General features: G+C 23.6%; 1 protein-coding gene across 1 annotated transcript; it reads left to right on the forward strand.

The window, feature by feature from the left end:
* Positions 1-17439: 17439 nt before the first annotated feature.
* LOC134836031 (homeotic protein antennapedia) lies at positions 17440-24298 on the forward strand. Its single transcript, XM_063851154.1, has 3 exons — positions 17440-17925; positions 17991-18186; positions 24048-24298. The coding sequence occupies exons 1-3, from the start codon at positions 17440-17442 to the stop codon at positions 24296-24298; spliced, it is 933 nt and encodes a 310-aa protein (XP_063707224.1).
* The last annotated feature ends 494 nt before the right edge of the window (positions 24299-24792 follow it).

A 24792-nucleotide genomic window follows, 5' to 3' on the forward strand; every position in this document is an offset into this window, starting at 1 on the left:
AATGCCAGAAAAACAAAGTTGATTATTATTAGTTGTTACGTGTGTTTGATTGCCATTTTTAGTTGAAAAATTGGCTCTAATAAATAGGTTGCAGCAAGTTTATAAATTAATAAATATCAGAAGTCTGACGTAAAAATGAATGAAGCATATTGCCGATGGGGCAACTCCAACACAACTCTTCTAGACAGACGTCGAGAATAAACGAAGGAGATTGCTTGTACTGATAACTCCGTTGCCTTAACTTAGTAGAGTGCCCTCGAGCAACATTTTTTTTCGCATTGCCAGCACCTGTCTCGTTGTTTTCTATGAAATTTTTCTTGCGATTGCTTAATTTTTCTCACTCCAGAAATTTTTGCAATAATTCACTGTGGGAGATTTTTTAATTTTTTATGAAAATTAATTTTAAAGAAAATATTTTGAAAGAAAAAATTTAAAAAAAATCATTTTAAAAATATTAATTATTTAAATTTAATTTATTTTAATTAATTTAAAAATTTTATTATTTAAATTAATTAAAAAAAAATAAATAAATTTAATTAGTTATTTATTTTATTTTTTTTTTTATTTAATTAATTAATTATTTTTTTATTAATTTAAAAATTTAATTATATAAATTAACTAAAATAAAAAAAAATTATTTTATAATTAAATTTAATTAATTAAAAATCCTGAAAGTATGCAATATACATCAAATTATAGATTTGCTAAAAAATCAGGTTTCTGAAAAACATTTTTAGCCCAAATTTGGTACATATTCTTTTCTCTTTTATATCTTTAATTATAAAAATTTTCAACCATTAAGAACTAAAAATTTTCGAAATAGCAAAAATTAATTATTTTTAAGAAAATTTCATGTGAAAAAAATTCAAAAATAATTAAATTTAGATTTTTCAAAAAATATCAGTTCTAAAAAGCTGAAAATTTGTATGAAAGTGTCTTTTAATGAGAAAAGAATATGTACCAAGTTTGAGCTGAATTGCCTTTCAGAAGCCTGAATTAAGAGCAAATCTTTAGTTTGATGTAGATTGCATACTTTCAGGAGTCAAAAGCTTCTTAATTCTTAAACCAAATTATTTTTTATGAAATTTCTTATCTTTAAGAAAACAGAACTTATATTTTTTTTTCTCGTCAAAAAATTTGTTAAAAGGTTCACTGTGCAAAGTTCAAACCTACCAAAGGAAAGACAAGCAAGGCGAAAAAAAAGTTTGTAAGAGAACGGAAATTTGAATTTCAGCAAACAAGAAATCGGTTTTCATGCACTTTGAGCACGTTAGAAAGTTTATTTATACTCATCCTTGTGTGAGATTCGATTAGGCCATGGTTCAATTCAAGCAGATACGAAGCGAGGAAAATGAAGTGTGTGCACTCTGTAACGAAAAACACGCATGGTTTTGCCGCTGCGCTATAAAATAATTTGATTCCTTACATTTCAATGGCTTCTAATTGAAAAGCAAATATCGTCGTTCCCTCGTACATTGTCGGTCTCTCTCTCTCTCTCGCAGGAGGCAATAAATCAAATCAGCAATGTCGCCGTCGTCGTCGTCATCATCATTGTGTTCGCCTCGTTGATGAAATGCTTGTAAATTCACGCTCCGTACCGCAACTCGAGAGAAAAAGGAGGATGGACTGGTTTATTTGTTTTTCCATGGCATTAAACCTGTTTACCCTTTCTCCCAATCTCCCTTTTTTCGAACGAAAAATTATTTTTTTTTGTCAACTTTAAAATTTTTATTACAACAAAGTCGCTTCCCTTGAAAGAACTTTTTTTCCCATATTAAATTTAAATATTATTCATACGATTTCGGATCATCTGCTTTTGGTCACATTCGTAAAAATAATAATAATAAAATATGTCTCACTCGGCGCGGTATGAATAAAATAATATTAATTGAAATGTAAGTGAAAAAGATTTATTAGAGTATCTTTTGAAAATGACAACACTATTATGTCCGGTTTTATGTTTATTTTCTGCATGTACGCGTCGCGCGGCGTAAATATGTTGCAAATTATATTTCATTCAAAATTTGTACGCGTTTATGTGTTTGATATAGTTTCGCGAAGGAAGGTGCAATTTGTTAAAATGATTTTTTTTTATTTTTAAAATTTTTTTAAATAATTTTTTAATATTTTTATATTTAATATTTTTTAAAAATTATTATTAATAAAAAAAATTTAATTAATATTTATTTAAAAAAAAATTTTTTTAAAAAATAATAAAATTAAATTTTATAAATTAAATTTATTATAATTTAAAAAATTTTGATTTTTATTAAATTTATTTGAATTTTTTAAAATTAAAAAAAATATATTTTTATTAAAAATCATTCAAATTTAATTAAGTTTTAAATAATTTTTTTTAAAAGTTGAAATTTTAATAAAATAAATTTTTAAAAAAAAACATAATTTTTTAAAAATTTGTAAATTCAATTAAAAAATTTGATTTTTTAAATATAAAAAATTTCTTATTTAAAAGTTTAAAATTTTTGAAAAAATTAAAAAAAAATAATTTTAAAATTTAAAATAAATTTTTATTTTTTTTTAAAATAATTATTTAAATACGATAAAATAAAATTAAAATTTTGTTTATTAGTTAAATTAAAAAAAAATTAATTAAAAAAATAAATAAAATATTTTTAAAATAAAAAAATTTTTGAAATATTAAATTAAATAATTTAAATTGAATAAAATTTTTTAAACGAATTTTTAAAAAAAAAAAATTAATATTTAAAAAAAAAATTTTTTCGAAAATAAAAATAAAAAAAAAATATTTTTAAAAATTTTAAATAAAAAAAAAAATATTTATAATAAAGTAAATAAAATATTTTTTTGTAAAAAAAAATAGAATTTTTTAAATTAATTTAATTTTTTTTTAATTTTATATTTTTAATTAAAATAAAAATTTAAAAAAAAAAAAAAAAAAAAAATTTCAAAAATTAAAAAAAAAATTAAAAAAATAAAAAAAAAAATAATTTTAATAAAAATTAAATTAAAATAAAAAAATTTAATAAAAAAAATTATAAAAATATTTTTTTAAATAAAATAAGATAAATTTTAATTTGTAACATGAAATACTTTCCCAAATCACGTTATCCTTAAATACATATATATTAAATAATTGTGTAAAATATGTTTTAGACCGACATGCGTGTTTAAATGTGTCGAGAGTTTGCACAAGATAATTTTATATTTTATTACATAGGTACAAAAATTTTTTTTTTTTTCACATCCAAAAAGTGAAATTTATCTCGATAACAAAAAAAAAAGAAGAGAAGCCGCATCGTAACAATTCAATTTATTTTTCTAAAAAAAAAATACCGAAACGAAAATTTTAAACAGGTAATTTTAACGTGAAAGTTCCTCCTTCGTCGTCTCCCTTTGATGCGGTTCGTAATTTCTTTTATTAATTACGGTTTCTAATGTCTTAATTTCGTCTGCCAGTAATTTTTCAAAAAAAAACTTTCTTTTCTATTTTTTTTCTCGTGTCCTGTGAATCAATATGTTCGAAAAAAAAACCATACTCCATCATCATCATCATTTCGTTTTACAGAAAATAATATGGTGTGTATTTGAGTCGACTGATATATCTTTTGACAGCTCGTTGGTTCGTATGATGTATTATTCCTCGTACAGCGCGCCGTACCTCTGTAGCGTACGACATGGCGAAACAAATGAAATCCGGACACCATCATGATATTTTACATGTGAATAAGTATGATGTGTGTACAAAAGTTTTGATATGTAGACGACACATTCACATTTCACAATTGCCCCGCTCTGTGTGTGTGTGACGCATTCATCGGGAATCGAGCAGATAGAAAAGCAAAAATTTTTGTTTTACAAACATTTTCCTCATCGTTCGTCGTTTTCGTTTTCGTCTCGTGTGTAGGTATAAAATTTTTGACATTTTCAAAGTTAAAATATATATTTTATATATAGAAAATTTTAAATGAAACGATATCTAAGTTCAGAGACTCGTTTTTTTTTTCATTCGTTCGTTCGTTTGTTTGTTTGTGACATGTTGGATGAAGTGACATGGAAGAGTTGCTGGCCAAGCGTTTTGAACTTTTACATAAACTTAAATTTTGTATTTTCACTTTTTTCGTATTTTTAAAACTTTTTTGATTACTCAAGATTCAATTTTTAACAAAATGTTAAATTTTATATGAAATTTTCAGTTTTTAACTTTTGACTTTATGAAAAAGTTATTTTTTTTAAATTTTATTATTTTTTTTGAATATTTTTGAAATATTTAAAAATTTTTAAATAAAAAAATTAAATTTTTAATATATAAAATATTTTTCTACAGAATATTAATAAATTTTTTATTAAAAATTTTATTTTATATTTTTTGTTTTATTTTTAAAAATATCACTTAAAAAAAAATTTAAAGTTAAAAAAAAAATTTTTTTTGAAGAAAAAAAAATTATACAACAAAAATCGAAAATAAATTATTTTGATTCAAAAATTATTTTTTTACTTTTTATTTTTTTAAATAAATAAATATACAATTAATATATAATATTAATTTTCATGTAAAAAATATTTTATATATATTTTAAAAAATAAAATTAAATATATTTTTCAAATAATTTTAATAAATATAAATTATTTTTTAATATTTAATAATTTTTTTAATTTTTTATAAAAATTAAATATTATTTATATTTTTAAATTTAAAAAAAAATATTTTTAAATATTTTATAAAATTAAAAACAAAACTTCAATTGAAGTTTTTATAAATTTTTTAATAAAGTTAAAAAAAATATATAGTTTCATATAATATAATATTAATAAACAAGAACAAATAAATAATTTACAATTTTTGTATTAAAAATAATTTTTTGAATTAAAATAACCCAAAAATAAAAAAAATATCTCAAAATATTTTTTTATATATATTTTTAAAATAATTAATTTTATTGAAAAATAAATTTATTTATTTAATTAATTTTTTATTTTTTATTTTTTTTAATCATGATAAATTTTAATTTTTAAAAAAAATTAAATTTAATATAAAATTTAATTATTATTAATTTTCTTCAATTAAAAATTAAAAAAAATATTAAATTAAATTTTGAAAAAATTCTAAAACAAAAAAAATAATATATTTTAATTTAACAAAAAATTAGACAACTTCCCGTTGGGCCAAAAACCCCTGCATCTGTGACACGAGAAAAACAGAAAGTATTCAACCAGGATTACACATCTGGTCATGTGTTATGTTATTCATTAATGAAAAACCTTATGTACAAACACAAAAATATTGTTAAAAGACGAAAAAATTCTTGACATCCGAACAGAACATTCAGTCGATCAAATTATATTTTTAAAACTGTTAAAACTCGAAAATGTGTGACAAATATTTTTCTTTTTCACTTTTCAAAAAAATTAAAATTTTTTTACGAAGAAAAACAAAAATTTAACGAACATTTGCGCCACACAATTATTAAATTATTTCATTTTATTATTAGTCGTGAATTTTTCGCGCGCATCAATTGAAATTTTAATTTTTTATTTTTTTTTTTCATTGTCTCAGCTGCTCTGTAGAAATAATAAATATAATTACTCTCGGCGAACCCGGTAGACAAGTAAGGCGAGCCATCATATCGTCAACACAGGCAATAAGTCTACATGCAATTTTCTCATCATAAATTTAATAACTACCTTCATCATCGTCGTCGTTGTCGTTGTTGTCGACGTTCATTCATGTCTTTTATTAGTACTGACTGCACTATTATTGCCCTGCCTTGGGTACCATCCATTAATGGCGTCGGATAAAATAGCCCCCCCCCCCTATAATCGCAAACCATCCCCCCCCCCCCTAATTTACGACGAATTTTTTTATTTTTAAGGGGGAGGGGCTGAAAAGGAAATTTTTAATATTAGTTCAAATTTCAATGGAAACTCGTTCATTTGCCTAAAAATTGAGCAAAAAAGCTTTCAAAGTCGGAAATAATCTAAAAATTATTTTGAAAAATTCAAAATAAATATTTTCAAAATTTTGCCCCCCTCCTCCTAAACATTAATGAATGATGCCTTGTCTCGGCACTCACTGAAAATATGCCGGGATTTTCCCTCGGTTTGTTGCTCAGCTGAACGCACTCTACTCAGAAATAATGAAAAAAAAAAATGCCGTGCAGTTTTCCTTCACACACATTTTGTTCCATCATCATAGTTGAAATCACTGTAGGTACCCCGTATACCCCGTGCACCGTATAGACATGAACAATGTCGGCTGCTCGAACTATATGCGAAGCAACAAACATACACAGAAAAAAAATCTACGACCATTTAGAACAACACACATGAATCATATAGAAAATTTTGTAAACATTTTGCCACTCAACTCGGGCTTAGTACATACGACGTCGTACGTTCGTTTTGTTTTACTGTTTTTTAGATAGAAGAGAGAAGTGTTGTGTGCAACTCTGCTATATACGATGATGAAGGGATATTTATTAGTTTAGTATTTGCACGACATTCGGAAAAATCAGTCACACGCTGTTTATACAATAATGAACAATTTTATTTTTATAATAAAAATTTTATACATTCGTGCATGTTATATTTAGTTTATTTTAGATGAAGTGCTCGGTTTTTTTTTTATTTTATTTTAAAAGTTATTTTGTGATTTTACGAGAATTTAACAATAAAGTGCGTGGATTAAAATTTTAATGCAAAAGACGCGAAATAGCTTTTATGCTATTATTGCAAAAAAAAATAATTAAAAATTAAATTATAAAAAAATTAAAAAAAATATCTACATTCCATTAAAAAAATAAAAATATATAAATAATTCTTGTGATTTATAAAAAAAATAAAAATATAAAAAAATATATGATACAAAAAAATTAAATAAAATAATATAAACATCAGTAACAAGAGCCTTTATAAAAAATATACATCAGAAAAAATATTAAAAGTAACAACATATATATTTTTAATAAAAATATAAAATAAAATATATTTAATTGAAAAAAATCATCATTATCATCAACATCATCATCAACATATATAAAAAAAATAAAATAACGAAAAAAAATATCAAATAAATTCTAAAAAAATATTTAAAATTAAAAATCATTGAAAAAAAAAATATTTTTGGATACAAATAAAAAATTTATAAAAAAGTGAAAAATTTTGCGGATTGATATTTTTATAAAAATAAAAAATTATATTAATAATTATAATAAAAAATAATTATTAATTAAAAAATAATTATATAGAAAACTAAAGTTTCGTGTAATTTTTATTTAAAAAAAATATTAATTAAATATTATTATAAAAAATATTATAATAAAAATGTGTAAAAAACGAAAAATTAGTAAAACATGATAAATTAACATAACATAAACATATAACATATAGAAATACAAACATATATAAAAAATTGACAAATTTATCATGTGTCATCTTCTTCAGGTAATAAAAATTATTACTTTAAAAAAAACTACATTTAAAAAAAATTATTATTAATTCAAATAAATAAAAAAAATAAATAAAACTAAAAAAAAAATATTTTTAAACAATATAAAATATTTAAAAAAATTTAAAATATTTTTAAATATTTATTTATAAAATAAAAAAATAAAAGATCATAAATTTTAAAAATCATCTCCGATTTATATAAATATAAATTTTTTGTGGTACACCAATCTTTTATTACAAATTAAGATCCTTGTTATCCTTTTTTGTCTTGTTAAATAACAATAAAGCAAGTAATACATATGTTTAACTCTCTAATATGCGAGAGTACATTTTTACGCTCCTTACACAAGACGACGACGAGACACGGTCTCGCAATAAAATTCACGTGTATGTGCGGATGCGAGGATAAAAGGAACGTTCACGAAGAAGTAATAATTTATTAACTGTGATTGTTCTTGCATGTTTTGTATACATGTTTGGCAAAAAAAAAAATATTTTTTCCGGGATGACGTTCACGAGGGAGGGGAAAAAAGAAGACGACGACACGAAAAAAGTGCATCTTGCAATTTCTTTTTATTTTTAACGGAGGGTCTTTGAATCCAATTTAACGGGCAAACGCTTTAAAATACTTCGGTTGGTAATAAATCATGCATCGGGCTGGATTTTGTATATTTTGTACAAATCGGCATTATCTTTGCGGCAAAACACGAAACACACGGAAAGTGCAAAGGAAGGAAGTTTATAACACAGCGGATTACGATTGCGTTTAATTGAGTGAAATATTTAACGATAAAAAAATTAAGTGACGTTCAATCAGCTGACCTATCTTAATATTTATTCAATTACGAACAGTTTTTTTTCGTCGTTGTCGTCGTCGCTTTATCGTTTTGATCCATTTTGTTAAGTTTCTTCGCACATACGAGAAATTTTTATTACTTAAAAAAAAATTTTACAGGGAGTTTCATTTTAAATTGGCTTGAATTATTTTTTTAAAAGTTAAAATTTAAAAAAAATATAAATAATTGATAAATAATAATAATTTTTTTTTATAATTTTTATACAAGATAATTTTTTAATAGTTTTTTTAAAATTTTATTTTTATTTTATTTTATTTAAATTTTTTATTTATTAAATATTTTTATTTTTTTTAATTAATTTTTTTTTTAATTAAATATTTTATATTAAAAAATACATATTAAATTTTTTTTAAAAAATATTAAAATTTAATAAATTTCGTTAAAAAATAATTTTTAATCAAATTTATTTGAAAAATCTGATGAATTTAAATATTTGAAAATTAACAAAATTTAAATTTTAACATACATTATTAATTTTTATATACATTTGTTAAAATATTTCTTTATTATTAAAAATTAAAATATTATGATTTTCAAAGAAAAAAATTATATTTATCAAAAAAAAAAAATTAAAATTAAAATTAATTATTCAACTTTTTATTTTTATTTCCAAAATAATTTCAATTTTAAAAATTTTGCCTAAATTAATATGAAAATATTCAATTTCTTATTAATATTCAATTTGCAATTTTAAATATTTTTTTAACAAAATATTTCCTTTCTTATTTTTTTTTAAATTTTTGAAATTATTTTTTTTTAAATTTAATTTAATTTATTTTTTTTTTTTTTATTTTAATTAATTTTATTTTTTCTTAAATTTTTTTTGTATTAATTTTTTTTTATAATTCTTAAAAAAATTTGAAATATGATGCTTAAAAATTAAATAAATTTTATTTTAAAAAAATTATTTCAAGCTAAAAATTTAACTTTTTTAAATTTTATTTATTTTTTTTTTTAATTTTTTTTTAACAGAAAAATATTTTTTTTCATTTTTTAAAAAATTAAAATTTTAAATATTTATCTAACAGTAAAAAAAAATAAATAATTAATCTAAAAACTTCCGTAATTACTTTTAAAAAAATTCCTAATTAATTAATTAAAATTCGCCAAAAAAAAAATTTTTTTTAAGTGAAACGCCTTTTCAATTTAAACTTTAAACAGCAATCCACATAAATTTAAGCGGCTCAGTTTTTTTTGTGTGTACAAATGTTTAAAAAAGAAACATTTTTATCAAATTACACTCGAAGTTCGTGTAGAAACACACGCGAAACAAGTTTGAGACTCGCACTCGCAACTCTTGACATATATAATGCTTGTTGAATAATAAATTGTCAATAATACGTCGTCACACTCACGCGAGTCTCTTTATTTTATGTATGTGCATTTAATATGAGACGCAGCGAAGAGAAGAACCCGAAACTAATATTAATGAAGTGAGCAAAGCGCACCCGCTTAATAAAGCAATAAAATTCGAACAAGTACATTTTTAAACATTTTTTAACAAAAAATAAAAAAAAAAATGTTAAAAAAATAATTCACGATTTTTTTTTATTTTATTTTTTTTTTAAATAAAAAAAAAACAATGATTCATTCAATTGCAATTTTTTCCTTAAAAAAAATAAAATAAAAAAAATTAAGATGCGTGCGACAAAATAACAGGTAAATACTTGCGAACCACGCTTCGTCCCATTTTCTCTCGAACAAAATACATTTCAATACCAAAAAACAAAAAAAAAAACGAAGTTGGATGTAAAGAATGGCAAAAAACGTCTAGCGCACAAGAAATCTCTCGAAACATATGTAACAGCGAGCAGACGAACGAACGAACGACGAGACGCAACGCAGAGAAGAAGAAACAATAACAATAAAAATGTGATTGTTATTTAATGATAATCATATTTATGAGGTGATAAGTGGATAATAAAAATACTTTGCAAAATAATTTAGTGCGAGCTCAGTCACTCTTTCTCTCTCGAACAACTTTTTTTTTATTGACTGGTAGCCACAATTCATTTATGATGATGATGATAATAAAAATGTGATTTATTTTAAACAGACTCGCTTATTTGATTAACGATGGGAATGAATTTCGTCGTTTTTGTTGGAGAATAACCAGATTATTTATACATGTTGGTTGTTTACATTTTTTAGCTGACGCGAGCGCGCAATGAGTTTTAATGGTTGCATTCTTGAATGTTAATTTACATACGATAGGCAATCAATTTTATTGAGATATTCAGGGAAGCAATTTTGTTTCGCGGATGGGTACAGAGTGTTTGTTGAATTTATTTTTTTTGCATTTTTTAAAACGTTTTAAACATTATTTTTATTTTTTTTTTTATTACAATAATTTAATTATTATTTTTTTTTTAATTTTTTTAAACAATAAAATATTTTTTTTATTATAAAATTTCTTCATAAATTTAAAATAATTTTTTTTAATTAAAAATAATTAAATAAATTTTCAATAATTAAAAAATTATTTTTTTTAATTTAATTATTATTTTTTTTCATATTAAAAAAATGTTAAAATTATTTTCTAAATTTTTAAATATATATTTTAAATATAATACTTTTTACACAAAATATATATGAATATTTTGAATAAAATTAATAATAATTTAAATTTTATATAATTTTATTACTTGAAAATTTTTAATTTTTATTTATAAATATTTTATTAAATATATTTTACCTCATGTTTTTTTTAATTGACAATGCTGAGATTTTAAATTCAATACAAACTTATATATTTATTAATTTTTTTTATAAATCAAAGGAAATGAATATAAAAAAATATTAAAAATTGTAAAAATTCTTCATTTTTTTTTAAATATAAAAATTTACAAAACAAAAAAAATAAATAAAATTAAAATAAAATAAATTTATTAATATGAATGTTTTATATTAAATAATTTATTTATATATTTTTTGAAATATTTTCTTCATTGCAAAAAAAAATTGTCTTTCTAAATTTTTATAATTTAGATTTTAATTTTTTGTTATACAAGTTATTTATATTTTAATATAAACTATTTATTTTTCAAAATTTTTAAATTTTATTTAAACATATTATTTTACAACAGACTTTATATTTAATTGAAAATAAGATTTTATATCATATATAAAACTAAAAATTGAATAACTTTCGTTTTAAATATATGAAAATTTTCTAAATTTCATTTAATTTACAAAAAAAAAAAATTTTTATAATAATAATTATAATATTATTATAAAACGTAATAATTATTCATATTTTTTATATTGTATATAAAAATTATTATAATTTTATTTATTATTTCTTCAAAAATTATAAATTATATCAAAATTTTGCTTGAATTGCAAAAAAAAAAATAATAAAATTTAGGAATAAAAAATTCATTTGTGAACATTTTTATATTTTAATTTTTTTTTTGTAATAAAAAGTAAATAATAAAAAAAATAAATAATAAATATTTGATAAAATAATAAATTTTATATAAAAATGTTAATGTAATAAATATATATATTTCTGTATTTTTTAATACTTAAGCATAATTTTTTAATTCAAACATTATTTTTTTATAATTTTTACATTTTTTTAAATTATTTTTTTTAAGAATATATAATAACTTTTTATTATTTTAAAACATTTTTTAAAAAAATTTATTTTTTTAAATTTTAACTTCATAATAAGAAAAAAAAATAAAATCTTTAATAATTTAACTATAAAAATTATTTTTTTTTTCATAATTATAAAACTTACTTCATAATAAAAAAAATAAAATTTAAAATAATTAATATTTTTAATTAAAAATAATATACAAAAATTAATGATAATTTTCAATCAATTAAAATATTAAAAAAAAATAAAAATACAAAAAACCAACATATATAAATATAAAAACTTACGATTTCACTTTTATTTGCACTTGTAAACATATACAATAAATATTCGATCTTGATTCACATATAAAATATTCATTTTGGACACTCTGTAAATCAAGTTGAAATCATTTCTCATCTCGCAAAAAGCATTTTGTTGCACTTTATTATGGACTGTACTTTAATATAAATATAAACATCGTATTATATTGACGTTATGTCATTGTCATCTCTTCTTTTAAAGAGAGAAAGAAAGAAAAAAAAATAAAAAATGCTCGCTTTGCTCAACTCTTTTTTTATTTTGCGTCTCGTTACTTTATTATTTTATTATTATATTACAACAACAACAACAACATACTTACTTTATAAAAATAAATAAATAAATATATTGAACTTTTTTTTTATTATTCTGTATGTTGTGTGAGTTTAAGATAACCGTCGACGAGCACGAATGTTGCGTCGGTCTTTTTAAGGTTTTGTATTGCGGAGTAACGTAAATAAAATAAAATAAAGATGTTTTAATAAAGAAATCAGTTTCCTTATCAACTGTTAACTCATCTTGTCTTGCCTTTTTGCCAATCGAGTATAACGAGTTAATTTATTTTATTGCACTTTGTTGTTGCTTTTGCTCTGCTCGCGACACACAAAGACATTGATTTACACATTTTCTCGTATAATTCGCGAGGAATGTGAGTCGAGCTACCTGTCTTCGATTTTTTTCGCTCCATCTTTGGCGCACTTGCAAAAAAATGCCAAGATTTTCAATTAACATAACTTACTTATGCTCCGTAATTGATCAATTAAATTGCCATCTCGCACATGAAAAATACTGTCAAAATACTAATAAACATTTTCAACTCTCGCACAAAGTTGAAGTTACGAAAATAAACATACGAAATGACAGCGAAACACACTCGATTGATATGTTTTATTAATTTAAAGTACACCCGACGGTATTTTGATTAATTACCTTTTATTTCGTACGTACGATGGACGTGTATCTATAGACATACGTAAATGATGTATAAACCAACCACCGATTGGTTTATGTTATAATGAATGTTTATTTTCATCCATTATGTTTATTTATTTTTTTTTCGAAAACTAAATATTTTTTTTTTTATTTTTTTCACGAAAAAGCAAAAAAAAATCTCGTCATCGTCATCAAACATCGGAGACTTGCGCAATATGAGCCATAAATTATATTCTATTACTGGTCAGGTCATACACGAGCGTTGTTTACCTTTTGATAAAAAAAAAATAGGAGGAAAAGGAGCCATATTGCACATGAACGTAAATATGTAACACGCGAGGCGATTGTTTTAATCATTTTGACAAATATGTTGACCATTTTTAGGGCAAATGTTAGTTTTTTCGTTATTCGTTATTTATGTAAGATTATCGGATAAGAGATAAGAATTTAGCCAAAAAAATAAAAAAATGAGGGCAATTAGAGGAAAAACAACAAAAAAAATAATGAAAGAGGTGAAAATGGCATTCGGAGAATTTTTGTGTAATTATTACGTTGTTTGTTATGATTTATTTGATGGTTTAGCGATTAATTCAATTTTCTCATGAATTTTTTTACTTTACTTTTTGCTTTCAAGAGTATGAATGAATTAATTTTTTGTGAACTCATTTGTTAAGAGGGCTTAAGATGTTATCGCAAGTGTTGTTTATGAGTTTAATGGAGAAAACTAGAAAGCGATTTATTTCAAGCGAAATTTTGTTATGAAATTTTAAGACAAATTTTTTTTTTATTTATTTATTTTTTTTTTGTAAAGAAATTGTTGAATTTTATCAGTAAATTAAGCAAATATTTATTTTGAAAGAAATTTGATTAATTTAAATATTAATTTTAAATGAGAGATTAATTTAAAAGAAATTAGTTCAAACTGATAAAAATTGAATTAAGGTCTAAAAATTTGCATTTTAAGATAATTTTTGTTAATTTTTAGCTGAAATATTGCAATTTTTATTTTGAGTTTTAATGAGCTTCGATTTATCAAAAAAAAAAAAAAAAATGTTTAAAATTTAAATTAATTTTTTAATTATTTTTTTATTTAAAATTAATTAAAATTTTAAACATTTTTTTTTTTTTAAGTTTTAAATTTTCAAAAAATTAATCTCAAAATGCAAATTTTAAATAAAAAATTATTTAAAAAAAAAAATTAAAATTAATTTGAAATTTAATGGTAATAATATAATTTTTATTAAAATATTTAAAAATCTATTTTTTTTTTCATTTAAAAATTTTTATTTTTTATTTTTATTAAAAATTTATTAAAAAAAAATGATATTTTTGACAAAATTTATTCAATTATTTTTATCTTTTTAAAAATTGCTTTAATTTGTAATTTTTTGTAATCAAAATAAAAAAAAATTTACGTTTTTCTTTTATTTTTTTTAAATTTTAATTTAGAATATTTTTTTAAAATAATTTAAATTTATTTTTTTTATAAAATAAAATAAAAATAAAAATTTAAATAAAAAAATAAAATTTTTTATGTAAAATATTCAATTTCAAAATATAAAAAAAAAAATTTTTGTTATTCATAATTTGAAAATTTATAAAAAAGTTAAAAATAAAAATTTAATTTTTTTATTTTGATTACAAAAAAAAAAAATATATTTTCAGCAATTTTAAATAATTTTAAAAATGTTAAAATAAAATAATAAATTTTGTCAAAAATAAATTAATAAATTTTGTCAAAAATATTAAAAATAAAATTTTAATTTTTTAATGAAAAAAAAAAATTAAATTATCTTAATTAAAATAAATTAAAAACAATAAAAAATTAAATTAAATTAATTAATTTACCATTAAATTAAAATTCGTACGTTTCATGACTCACCGATAGATGTCATCTGCATTGAGACATGAAATTGAATTAGCGTGAAAGCGAATTGCTTTATCATTTTCATTCGTCTCAGACGTGTTGACTACTGTATCACGGCGAACAACAAACTCCGGCGTGGGTTGCGATCGCCAAATGCCAGGGGTATCCATTTGTGAAGCACGCTAATTCAATTTTCGTCCGGCGATCACAACCCACGCCGGAGTTTGTTGTTCGCCGGAAGACAGTAGTCAACACATCTGAGACGAATGAAAATGATAACCCCTTAACGACACGAGCGCCATCTGCATTAAGTCTCCTGTATAACAGTATCACTTTCATTCGTCTCAATGAAATTTCAAAAAAAATCAACTAAAAAATTCGTTAATTTTTTTTTTAAATTAATTTTAAACTTTGAAATTAACTCCAAAAAATTAAAAAAAAAAATTTTTTTTAAACATCAAAAAATTTTGTCACATGGCATAAAATTAGAAAAAAAAAATTAAAACGAAAAAAAATGACGACAACGACGACGACGACACAGATGATGTAAATTCATTCATTGAAAGGAAATTAAATTAAAAATATTTTAACATTTGTCTCCTCTTCTCTACTCGTTACGCTTCAACATACTAAAAATTCCTCATGATGTTCAGACATGTTGCCAACATTGATTACATTTTGTCTCTCTGTCGTTGTTCGGAATGCTCCTGATTGCCTTTGTACATTTCCCTCTTAAATACTCGCAAAGTGTGGGGGAAATTAGAATTGACTGCAATTTTCGAAGAGAAAACAATTGAAATTTCTTCCATTCTGCTCAATTGTCGTCTAATCTATTCACGTCTCTGTTCTATTTGAATATTTTGCTGTACGGGCGACGATTCAATTGTACCTCGTACTACTTATTAACAGCAATAAATCATTTACGGCATGCATGCATGATAGAATTTCGTTGTTTGTTGTATTTATTGATTTATTCCGAAAATGCTTCCAACCGCTATTATTATGATTTTTTTTTGTTGCTGCCTTGTCTTTACCGCAAAACTATCCCGAAATCCTAATCTCTCGGGCAAACAACTCGGTGAACATGAACAAAAAGCCACAGTTGCGACAATAAATTAATCAAAGTGCAAATATTCACACTATTAAACAAATATTCAATCTAATGACTTGTAGAATTTAAATTGAAAACTTGAATGGAAATGGAATGTTGTCAATATAAACCGAGCAATTAATTAATTTTGTATCGTCATCGTCCTTTCGTGCCTTCCGAGAAATATAGTGCGTTGCTTAGAAATGATGATGGCGGGAAGCGACGGCCATTTTTATTATTTATTTGACGTTCCTTCATGTTTTATTAGCGTTTGATGATGAGATTTCTAAAAAAAAATATTAAAATTTAATTATTAAAAAAAAATTTAATTTAAATTAATTTTAAAATTAATTTTTTTTAATTATTAAAAAAAATTAAAAAAAAATAAATATTTATATTTTAATATTTTTTAAAAAATAAAAATTAAATATTTAAGTTTAAAAAAAATTAATTAAAAATTTTATTTTAATTTATTTTTTTTAATTAAATAATTTTTTTATTTTATTTTTTTTAATTTAGAAAAATTTAATTAAAAAAAATATTATTACGAAAAATTAATAAATTTTTAATGCCTATTTTAGTTTTAAAAAATAATAGATATAATAAAAAATTATGTGAATAAAAAAAATTCAATTAAAAAATTTTTATTAAAAATTTAAATATGAATTTAAAAAAAATTATTAACATTAATTTGATTTGAACATTTTTATTATTTTTTTTTTTTCAAATAAAAAAATTTAAATAACAAAATATATTTTAATAATAATTTTATGAAACTTATTCCAATTAATTGAAAATTAAAATATTTTTTTTTAATTTATTTTATTCAAAATATTTATTTTAATTTTTAATTAAAGATTAAAATATTTTTTTCCATTTAAATGATAATTTTTTTTTTTTTTATTTTTATTTTATTTATGTTTGGTTTGAATTAATTGGAAAAATTTGCCTGAAACAAAAAAAAAATAATTAAATTAAAAAATTAATTAATTAATTTTAGAAAATTTATGAAATTTATATTTACTTTAAAAACAAGATTTTATAATGAAAATTAAAAAAAAATATAATAAAAATAAATTAAGCAAATTTAGAAAAAATAATAAATTTAAGAAAAAATTAACTTTTGATAAAAAATCAAAAAACTAATAAAATTTTCAATTTTTCTTATCATTGCAGGAACCTACCGTTACCATTATCACTGCGTTGTTATTGAGGCAGTTTTCAAAGCTCACAACTTGAAAGACCGACACTTTTTTACGAACTTCGTGTGACCTGCGAAAAGACAAAAAACAAAAAAAAAATCGTTAAAAAGTAAAACTTCTCCAAAAAAACAAAACAAAACTAACAATTTTTTTCAAAAATGACTATGAGTACAAATAACTGTGAAAGTATGACGTCATACTTTACAAATTCCTACATGAATTCAGACATGCACGGGCACTATCCGGGCAACGGCGTGGATCTAGATGGCACGCAGCAAATGCACCATTACAACCAGAGTCACGCCGGGCAAGGCAACTTGCCGTATCCCCGATTTCCGCCCTACGATCGCATGGGTTACTACAATCAGGGCATGGAAGCAAACACGGGATATCCTCGACCCGATAGCCCATCTAGTCAAGTTGGCGTAATGCCGCCGCAGCAACATCCGAACGGAGCGATGCAACCGCAACAGCAAACGCAGCAACAGCCCGTCGTGTATGCGTCATGTAAGCTCCAAGCTGCTGTCGGAGGCATCGGGATGGCGGGCGAAAATGGATCGCCGCCTTTAGAGCAAATGGGACAACATCACATGAATGCACAAATGCCTCCGATGCCTCATCACATGAACCATAACCAACAACAGGTATGTATCGCGCGAAGGGAAAAATTCGCGGAACAAAAGAAAAATTTAAATCGCAGCCCTTTCAGATTTCGCATCAGAATCAACAGCACATGGGCATGTACACGAATCCGGGAGGAGGACCTCCTGTGCCGCCGCCGCAGAATATGATGCATCAACAGCCGCCGTCATTGCATCAGGGACAACAGCAACCTCCGCCAAATAGCCAGAATACGCAAGCATCGTTACCTTCGCCGCTCTATCCATGGATGCGGAGTCAGTTTGGTGAGTAAAGTTAAAGATTTCAACGAGAAAAGTCGCTTCATGAGTCACGAAGATTTCAATTTTCAAAGAAATTTCAAAAAATATTGAGTTTGAAATTTTGACCCTCCCCCAAATTTTGAAATTTTCCTCCCCCTTGAGAAATTTTTCTTAAAAGATTTAAAACTAAAGATTTTTTTGATGCAAATTAGCTCAGAATCTAAATAATTTCAAAGAATTTTCAAAAAATATTGAGTTTGAAATAATGACCCTCCCCAAAATTTTGAAATTTTCCTCCCCCCTTGAAGAGTTTTTATTTCAACCCAAATCCTCAGAATCTGAATAATTTCAAAGAAATTTCAAAAAATATTGAAATTGAAACAAGAACCCTCCCCAAAAATTTACTTTTAACCTCTCCCCCCTGAACAAATTTTTTTTATATAATTTCGTTTCTGTTCATTATCAATTTTTTGAACCCAAACTAAAATCATCGGAAATGCAGGTGGTTTTTTCTTCTTCTTCTTCTAAGATTACAACCTCTTATCCGGCTTTACATTTTTTCAATAGACACAAAAAAAACCAAACCGATGATACTTTCTACATTAAAAAAAAAATTCCAAAAAAATATTTTTCGTCGATAATATGATATCGTACCGTATGTAAGGGAAATGCCACACGAAACATTTTACATTGAAATATTTTTATAGAAAAAAAAAATCTAAGAAACCAATAAATCTTTCTCACAATTTCACAAGAGGAGAATTTTTTTTTGTCTATGCACACGAAACGCACAGCAGACACACATTTAGAGGCGCAACATACATCCAATTCATCATTCGACGAATATTCTGTCCCGTATAGCCTGCCTCGTAGGTACGAACGATAGATAGGTAGATGGAGAGAGCAGCAACATCACAAGAGGAAAGCATGAAGTGTACATATGTCTGTTGTCTGACATTTTAAAGTAGAATAATGAAAAATTTTCTTTTTGACACATTTTTTCATTTCAACTTTTTTTTTGTTCGTTATTTTGTTTTTTTTTTGTTGTTAGAAAAGTTAACACTTTGAATGAATGGCGTTCAATTTTTATTTATTTTTTTTTTGTTAATCCAAGAATATTTGCTACCTCAAGGAATTTTTCGGGCATTTGTCATCATTTTTTGTTGGATTGCAAAAATGTATCTTTCGAGAAAGAATTTTTAGTTGAAATTAGTCATCTTCATGGATTATTATTCATCTTTGAAGTCTCTTTGAGTTGAGAAATTTTACTGAATGAATTAATTTGGGTCTTTTTGTAATTTGAAATTTATCTAAAATGATCATTTTGTATTGAAATCCAACCCTGCAAAACAAATTTTTATTATTAAAAATTAAAAATGAAATTTAAAATATTTTAATTTGAGAATTTATTACAAATTCCAACCCTGACTTTTAACTTTTGATGATCAAAAAATTAAAGTTAGCTAAAGAAAATTATTCTTCAGGGTTAGATTTTTATTTTTTACGTTAAAAAATTATCTAAAAATTTGAATACAGGGTTGGACTGAGAAAAAAATTTTCTTTGAGTTTTATGAAAATTAAAACCCAACCCTGAAGGATTAATTTTCATCACGAAATTAAAGTTTTTGCATTTTAAATGTTTAAATTTAACCCATAGAGATCAAAATTTTTAAATAAAATAACAAAAATAGTCAATTTAATTAAAAACTCAACCCTGATTAATTTAATTTAAAAATAAAAAAAATAACTCAAATATACAGGGCTAAAATAAATTCTATTAATTAAATTTAAATTATTCACAGTTCAAAGTGAAAATTTTTATATGATCTTTAATGATTAAGCTTAAACAATTTAAATTCAAAAACATTAATTTCGTGTTAAAAATTGATCCGTCAGGGTTGGGTTTTAATTATCTAAAAAGATAAAAAATAAAGAAAAAAATTTTTCAGGGTTGGAATTTGTATTAAAATTTCGAATTAAAATATTGTAAGTTTCATTTTTAATAATAAAAATTTTTTTGCAGGGTTGGATTTCAATACAAAACGATCGTTTTAGATAAATTATGAACAATTTTTAGACGAAAATAATTTTTTTTTACATAAATAATAAAAATCCAACCCTGAACAATAATAATTTTTGTAGCAAAAAAAAAAAATTGCCAAAAAAATTTAAATAATTTTTGCAAATTTAACAACAAAACATTCCTATTAAACCCTGAAAGAAAGCAGAACTTATTGAATTTCTCTACGCTTCTACTGTTTCCATTGTTTTTAACATTTTTCAAAAAAAAAAGATCAATTTTCTTTTGTTTTAAATTTCAACCAATATCTCCCAAAAAATTTCTACCGAAAAGAAAGGATCCGTTTCCTACTGTTTTTTCCTCCTTTCTCTTCAAAAAGCAGCAAAAGAACAAAATTTAATGTATTCATTGTTTGTTTTATGCTCTAATTTAAAAGCATATTGACGTCTATTGTTTTCGATTGTCTCCTCTTTCCTCTGCTCGAATTTTTGTGCAAATAAAACTTTTGTTTCTGTTTAATATTTAATACGTCACGTCAAAGCAATGAAACGCATTACAAGAAGGAATAACGAACAAAAAAAAATACAAAAGAAAAAATAGAAGCGTAGAAAATTTTCTCATTTGTCTCCGTTCGTCTTAACGTTACAAAAAAAAAATTTTTTTTTTTAATCATTCCTTGACTCGACTTGGTTTCAAACAATATTTTCGAATCAAAATTTCTTCTCTTCTTGGTTAGTTATTATTATTATTATTACACGAACGTTTTTTTGTATTTTTTGGGATCCTGAGAAGAAAAGTGACAAATGGGTTCTGTCTTTCACAGTACACACGGCGCATGAAATATAAAGTCAAGTCAAGTCAAAGTAAAGTATAAAAAATGAACGAGAAGATGAAAAAAAAATAAAAACTAAGAATTAAGCGGTATGTTTTTTGTGTCTGGATATGTTTCGTGACGACGAACGAGATTTTTGAAGATGAATATTTTTCAAGAGGAAAACTACTACTTGCGATCTAATTAAGGTAATTTTTTGACATGAAATTAATTGTCTTTATTTTTACTTGTGCACATGACAACGAGACACCAACAGATGTCATGCGAGCCCCTAAACGCCAGAAACCGAACGAAGATATTGATCACACCTTATTCATGACCAACGAGAAAATACAAAAAAAAAACATCCAATATATGATTATTATATTAAATTCATTGTCGCACGATACTGCTTTTAACAATAGATGTGGAATTAATCAAAGTCGAAAACACAATAATAATACATTTGTCAACGTTTGAGCAGAGAAGCACAGAGAACAGGCTCGGATATCGTGCAATGGGCACTAAACGAAAAAAAAATCGTTGATGAGTTTTTTCGAGGAACTTTTTTTTTTGTTTTCGACATGTTTGATATTTTTTTGTGTCGTATAACGAACGAAAGTCGTTTCAAGGGTTGCTGATGGAAAACTTTTCTCATCGCATATAAATAATATTTTTGCCGGATCCCGAGAGACTTGTGTCCCTTTTCTTGCAACAAACACGAGGCACGGAATGTATTTTGAATATCCATCCCCATTCACAAGATGTGAATGCGAGAGAGTTTTATATAAATTGTGTACATGTATATCAGTGTGTTACTAATGATAGCAATCAATTTTACTTTACATCTCAATTCCTTTTGCTGCTTGCGCGCGATGGAAATGTAATACAAAACAAAAAACGGAGGAGAATTGGAAGTTGTTTGGATAGGAAAACACAACATGACAGCGTTGTGCGTTTTGAAGAGAGAGATGAGGAGATGTAACTAAACAAAAGTGTAATAATCGAGGAAAAGTTTTGTGTCCGTTTGATTCTTCTTTTGTGAATTGTGGAAAGTTCATGTTTCGCAGAACGAGAATTTTGAACGAGATTTAATTGATATTTTTTTCAACTTTTTTTTTAAAGATTTTTTGTAAGTATTTTATTTTATTTTTTTTTCAGCTCAGCCAATCTTAAAGTTTATAAACTTGCTTCAAACTATTTCAGCAAAAATTTTGCAAACAATAGAACAAGCTCAAAATTGGCTAATGGAACTCGATCTGAATTTGTGATAATTACATACGATGAAATAAGCAAACCTTCTAATGAGAACTTGATATTCAAACCTCAAACCCTTCAAAACTATTTAGCAGACTAAAAATTTCTTTAAGGAAGAAGATTGTCGTTAATAGATCTACTGCTGATTGTTATTGAAAACCCGGTTCAAAATATCAAATACGTCGAAGCCAACAATATCAAAGCATTCTTCTGCATTTCAGATTTTCATACGAATTACAAAAAACATTCTTCGTTTATAAAAATACTAAAAACCTCAAAGGCATACAAGAACAATCATATTTTTTGGTCTCTCATATGAAGAACTCTATATTCCATTAGCTTCAAAATTAAAGGCACATGAGATTGACGAAGAGAATGAGACTTCTTAAGAGAAGTTGCTTTGAGTAGAGGAAGAGACTTTGAAAGAAGATCTTCTAAAAAAAATCTTACATAAATTATTAATAATAAAGATCATTATTAAAAATTTCTTAAAAATTTTTAACATAAAAATACGTAAAAAAATCCGTAAAAAATACGTAAATTTTGTTTTTGCCAATTTGATGGTTCTTAAGCTTAAATTTATCTAAAATTACGAAAAATTTCTTTGAACGTCTTTTTGAAGGTTCTTAAGCTTGAAAATCCATCAGTATAAAAAAAACGTAAAAAAATTCGTAAATTTTTTTTATATCAATTAAATTTTTTAAGCTTAAAATTGATCAAAATTAAATAAACATTTAGTTAATATTAAACTAAATCTCAATTATTAGAATATTTAAATTGTTGAAAAATCATAAAAAAAAACTTCTCTAAAAAGTCTCTTATCGCATCTCACTCAAAAGCAACCTTCGCGAAACATCAGTTCTTCACAATTCACATCACAGCAACCCCTTACCAATAGATGTGAGTTTTGTGATTTGATTGAAGACCGTTGTGAGATGATGAAAAAGATATCAAGATAAGATTCAACAGGAACTGCCTGAAAGAAAACGTTTATCTAACTAACAGCTGCTCTATGATATGAAGCTATGCTTCGAGATTTCTAAATTAAATCATTAAATAATTATTGAAAAACTTGATAGTATCGATCGAGCTGAGCTGCAAATGAATTAATTAAAGAGACTGAGATTTTCTTGAACGAACGATAAAATTATCTTAAAGCATTTTTTTCTCTAATAGGGTGTCTCGTCAGTTTTTTCTTAACTGAAAAAAATCTTGTTGATGCGAAAAAAGTTTAGAAACACCTTGTAGGTATTTATTTATGAGAAAATTGTTAACCATACCTTATGAACGTTATAATCATTTGTATTAGCAAAACATTTTAATATTACAGCGAAATGTTAATTTAATCACAGTTCCTCTTTAATACACTCTTCATGTAAATATCTATTTTTTTCCATCGTCGTAACTCTTACGAGTTTTTTTTTTTTGGTTTTTGTACAGACACTCCATTATAATTATTAGAATCAGCCATCATTAAACACACATAATATATATGAAAGAATTACAACAACAACACGTTATAAATAATAACAATAATAATAACGTTGAACTTAATAACTATTGTGTATGGAGCTACGAATGTGTAACAATCACTAATGAGCTTTTAATCGTCGAAGACTTGAATGGCGCAACAATTTCTTGTCCCTCTCCATTTTTTTTATGTCTTTACCATAAAAGTCACGTGGTTATGAAGCGATAATTCTCACAATTTTTTAAAATTTAAATTAATTTATTTTTTAAGGATATCCAATGACAACTTATGCTAATTTATTTTTTTCGTTTTTCAAAATTAAGCAGAGCGCAAACGAGGCAGACAGACCTATACGCGTTACCAAACGCTCGAATTGGAAAAGGAATTTCACTTTAATCGTTACTTGACGAGACGGAGGCGAATCGAAATTGCGCACGCATTGTGTCTCACGGAGCGCCAAATCAAGATCTGGTTCCAGAATCGACGAATGAAATGGAAAAAAGAAAATAAGACTAAAGGCGAGCCGGGATCCGGGGAAAATGGAGATGAATTATCACCGCCACAGAGTCCGGCGTAAAATTAAAAAAAAAGATAATTTAGTGATTTTTTTCCTTTTTTTAAAAAAATAATTTTTTTTTTGTATAAATTTTGAGATAAAAAAAAAACTTCCGTATATTAAAAAATTTTTAAATAAATTTGTACTATTATTATATATTATTATTATTAATATTTTTGTGTAATATGTTGAATTGATCATATAAGAAATTTAAAAAAATTAAAATTGTATTCAATACATTTTTTTCTGAGTTTCAGCATTTTTAGCCACACACAAGAGAAAAAAACAATAAATACCGACGAATCAATAAACATATAGTAATAATAATGATAATAGTAACCTTGCCAAAAAAATAAATAATTACTATTCCAATAGGACAAATTTTATAATGATGATAAATAAACAAATGAAATGTTGTGCAATGTTGCGCTTATAAAAAAATACTCTCCTAAAAAAACCCAAAAGTCCCAAAAAAATAATTAAACATTAATTTTATTATTATTAATTAATTAAAA

Source organism: Culicoides brevitarsis, chromosome 3 (assembly GCF_036172545.1).
Source record: "Culicoides brevitarsis isolate CSIRO-B50_1 chromosome 3, AGI_CSIRO_Cbre_v1, whole genome shotgun sequence".
Lineage (NCBI taxonomy): Eukaryota > Metazoa > Arthropoda > Insecta > Diptera > Ceratopogonidae > Culicoides > Culicoides brevitarsis.

Excerpts from the sequence above, each read along its gene's own strand:
- LOC134836031 (XM_063851154.1), top strand. The coding sequence starts at position 17,440 with ATGACTATGAGTACAAATAACTGTGAAAGTATGACGTCATACTTTACA. Across the intron at positions 17,926-17,990 it reads TGAACCATAACCAACAACAG|ATTTCGCATCAGAATCAACA; the intron begins GTATGTATCGCG and ends CAGCCCTTTCAG. Across the intron at positions 18,187-24,047 it reads ATGGATGCGGAGTCAGTTTG|AGCGCAAACGAGGCAGACAG; the intron begins GTGAGTAAAGTT and ends AAAATTAAGCAG.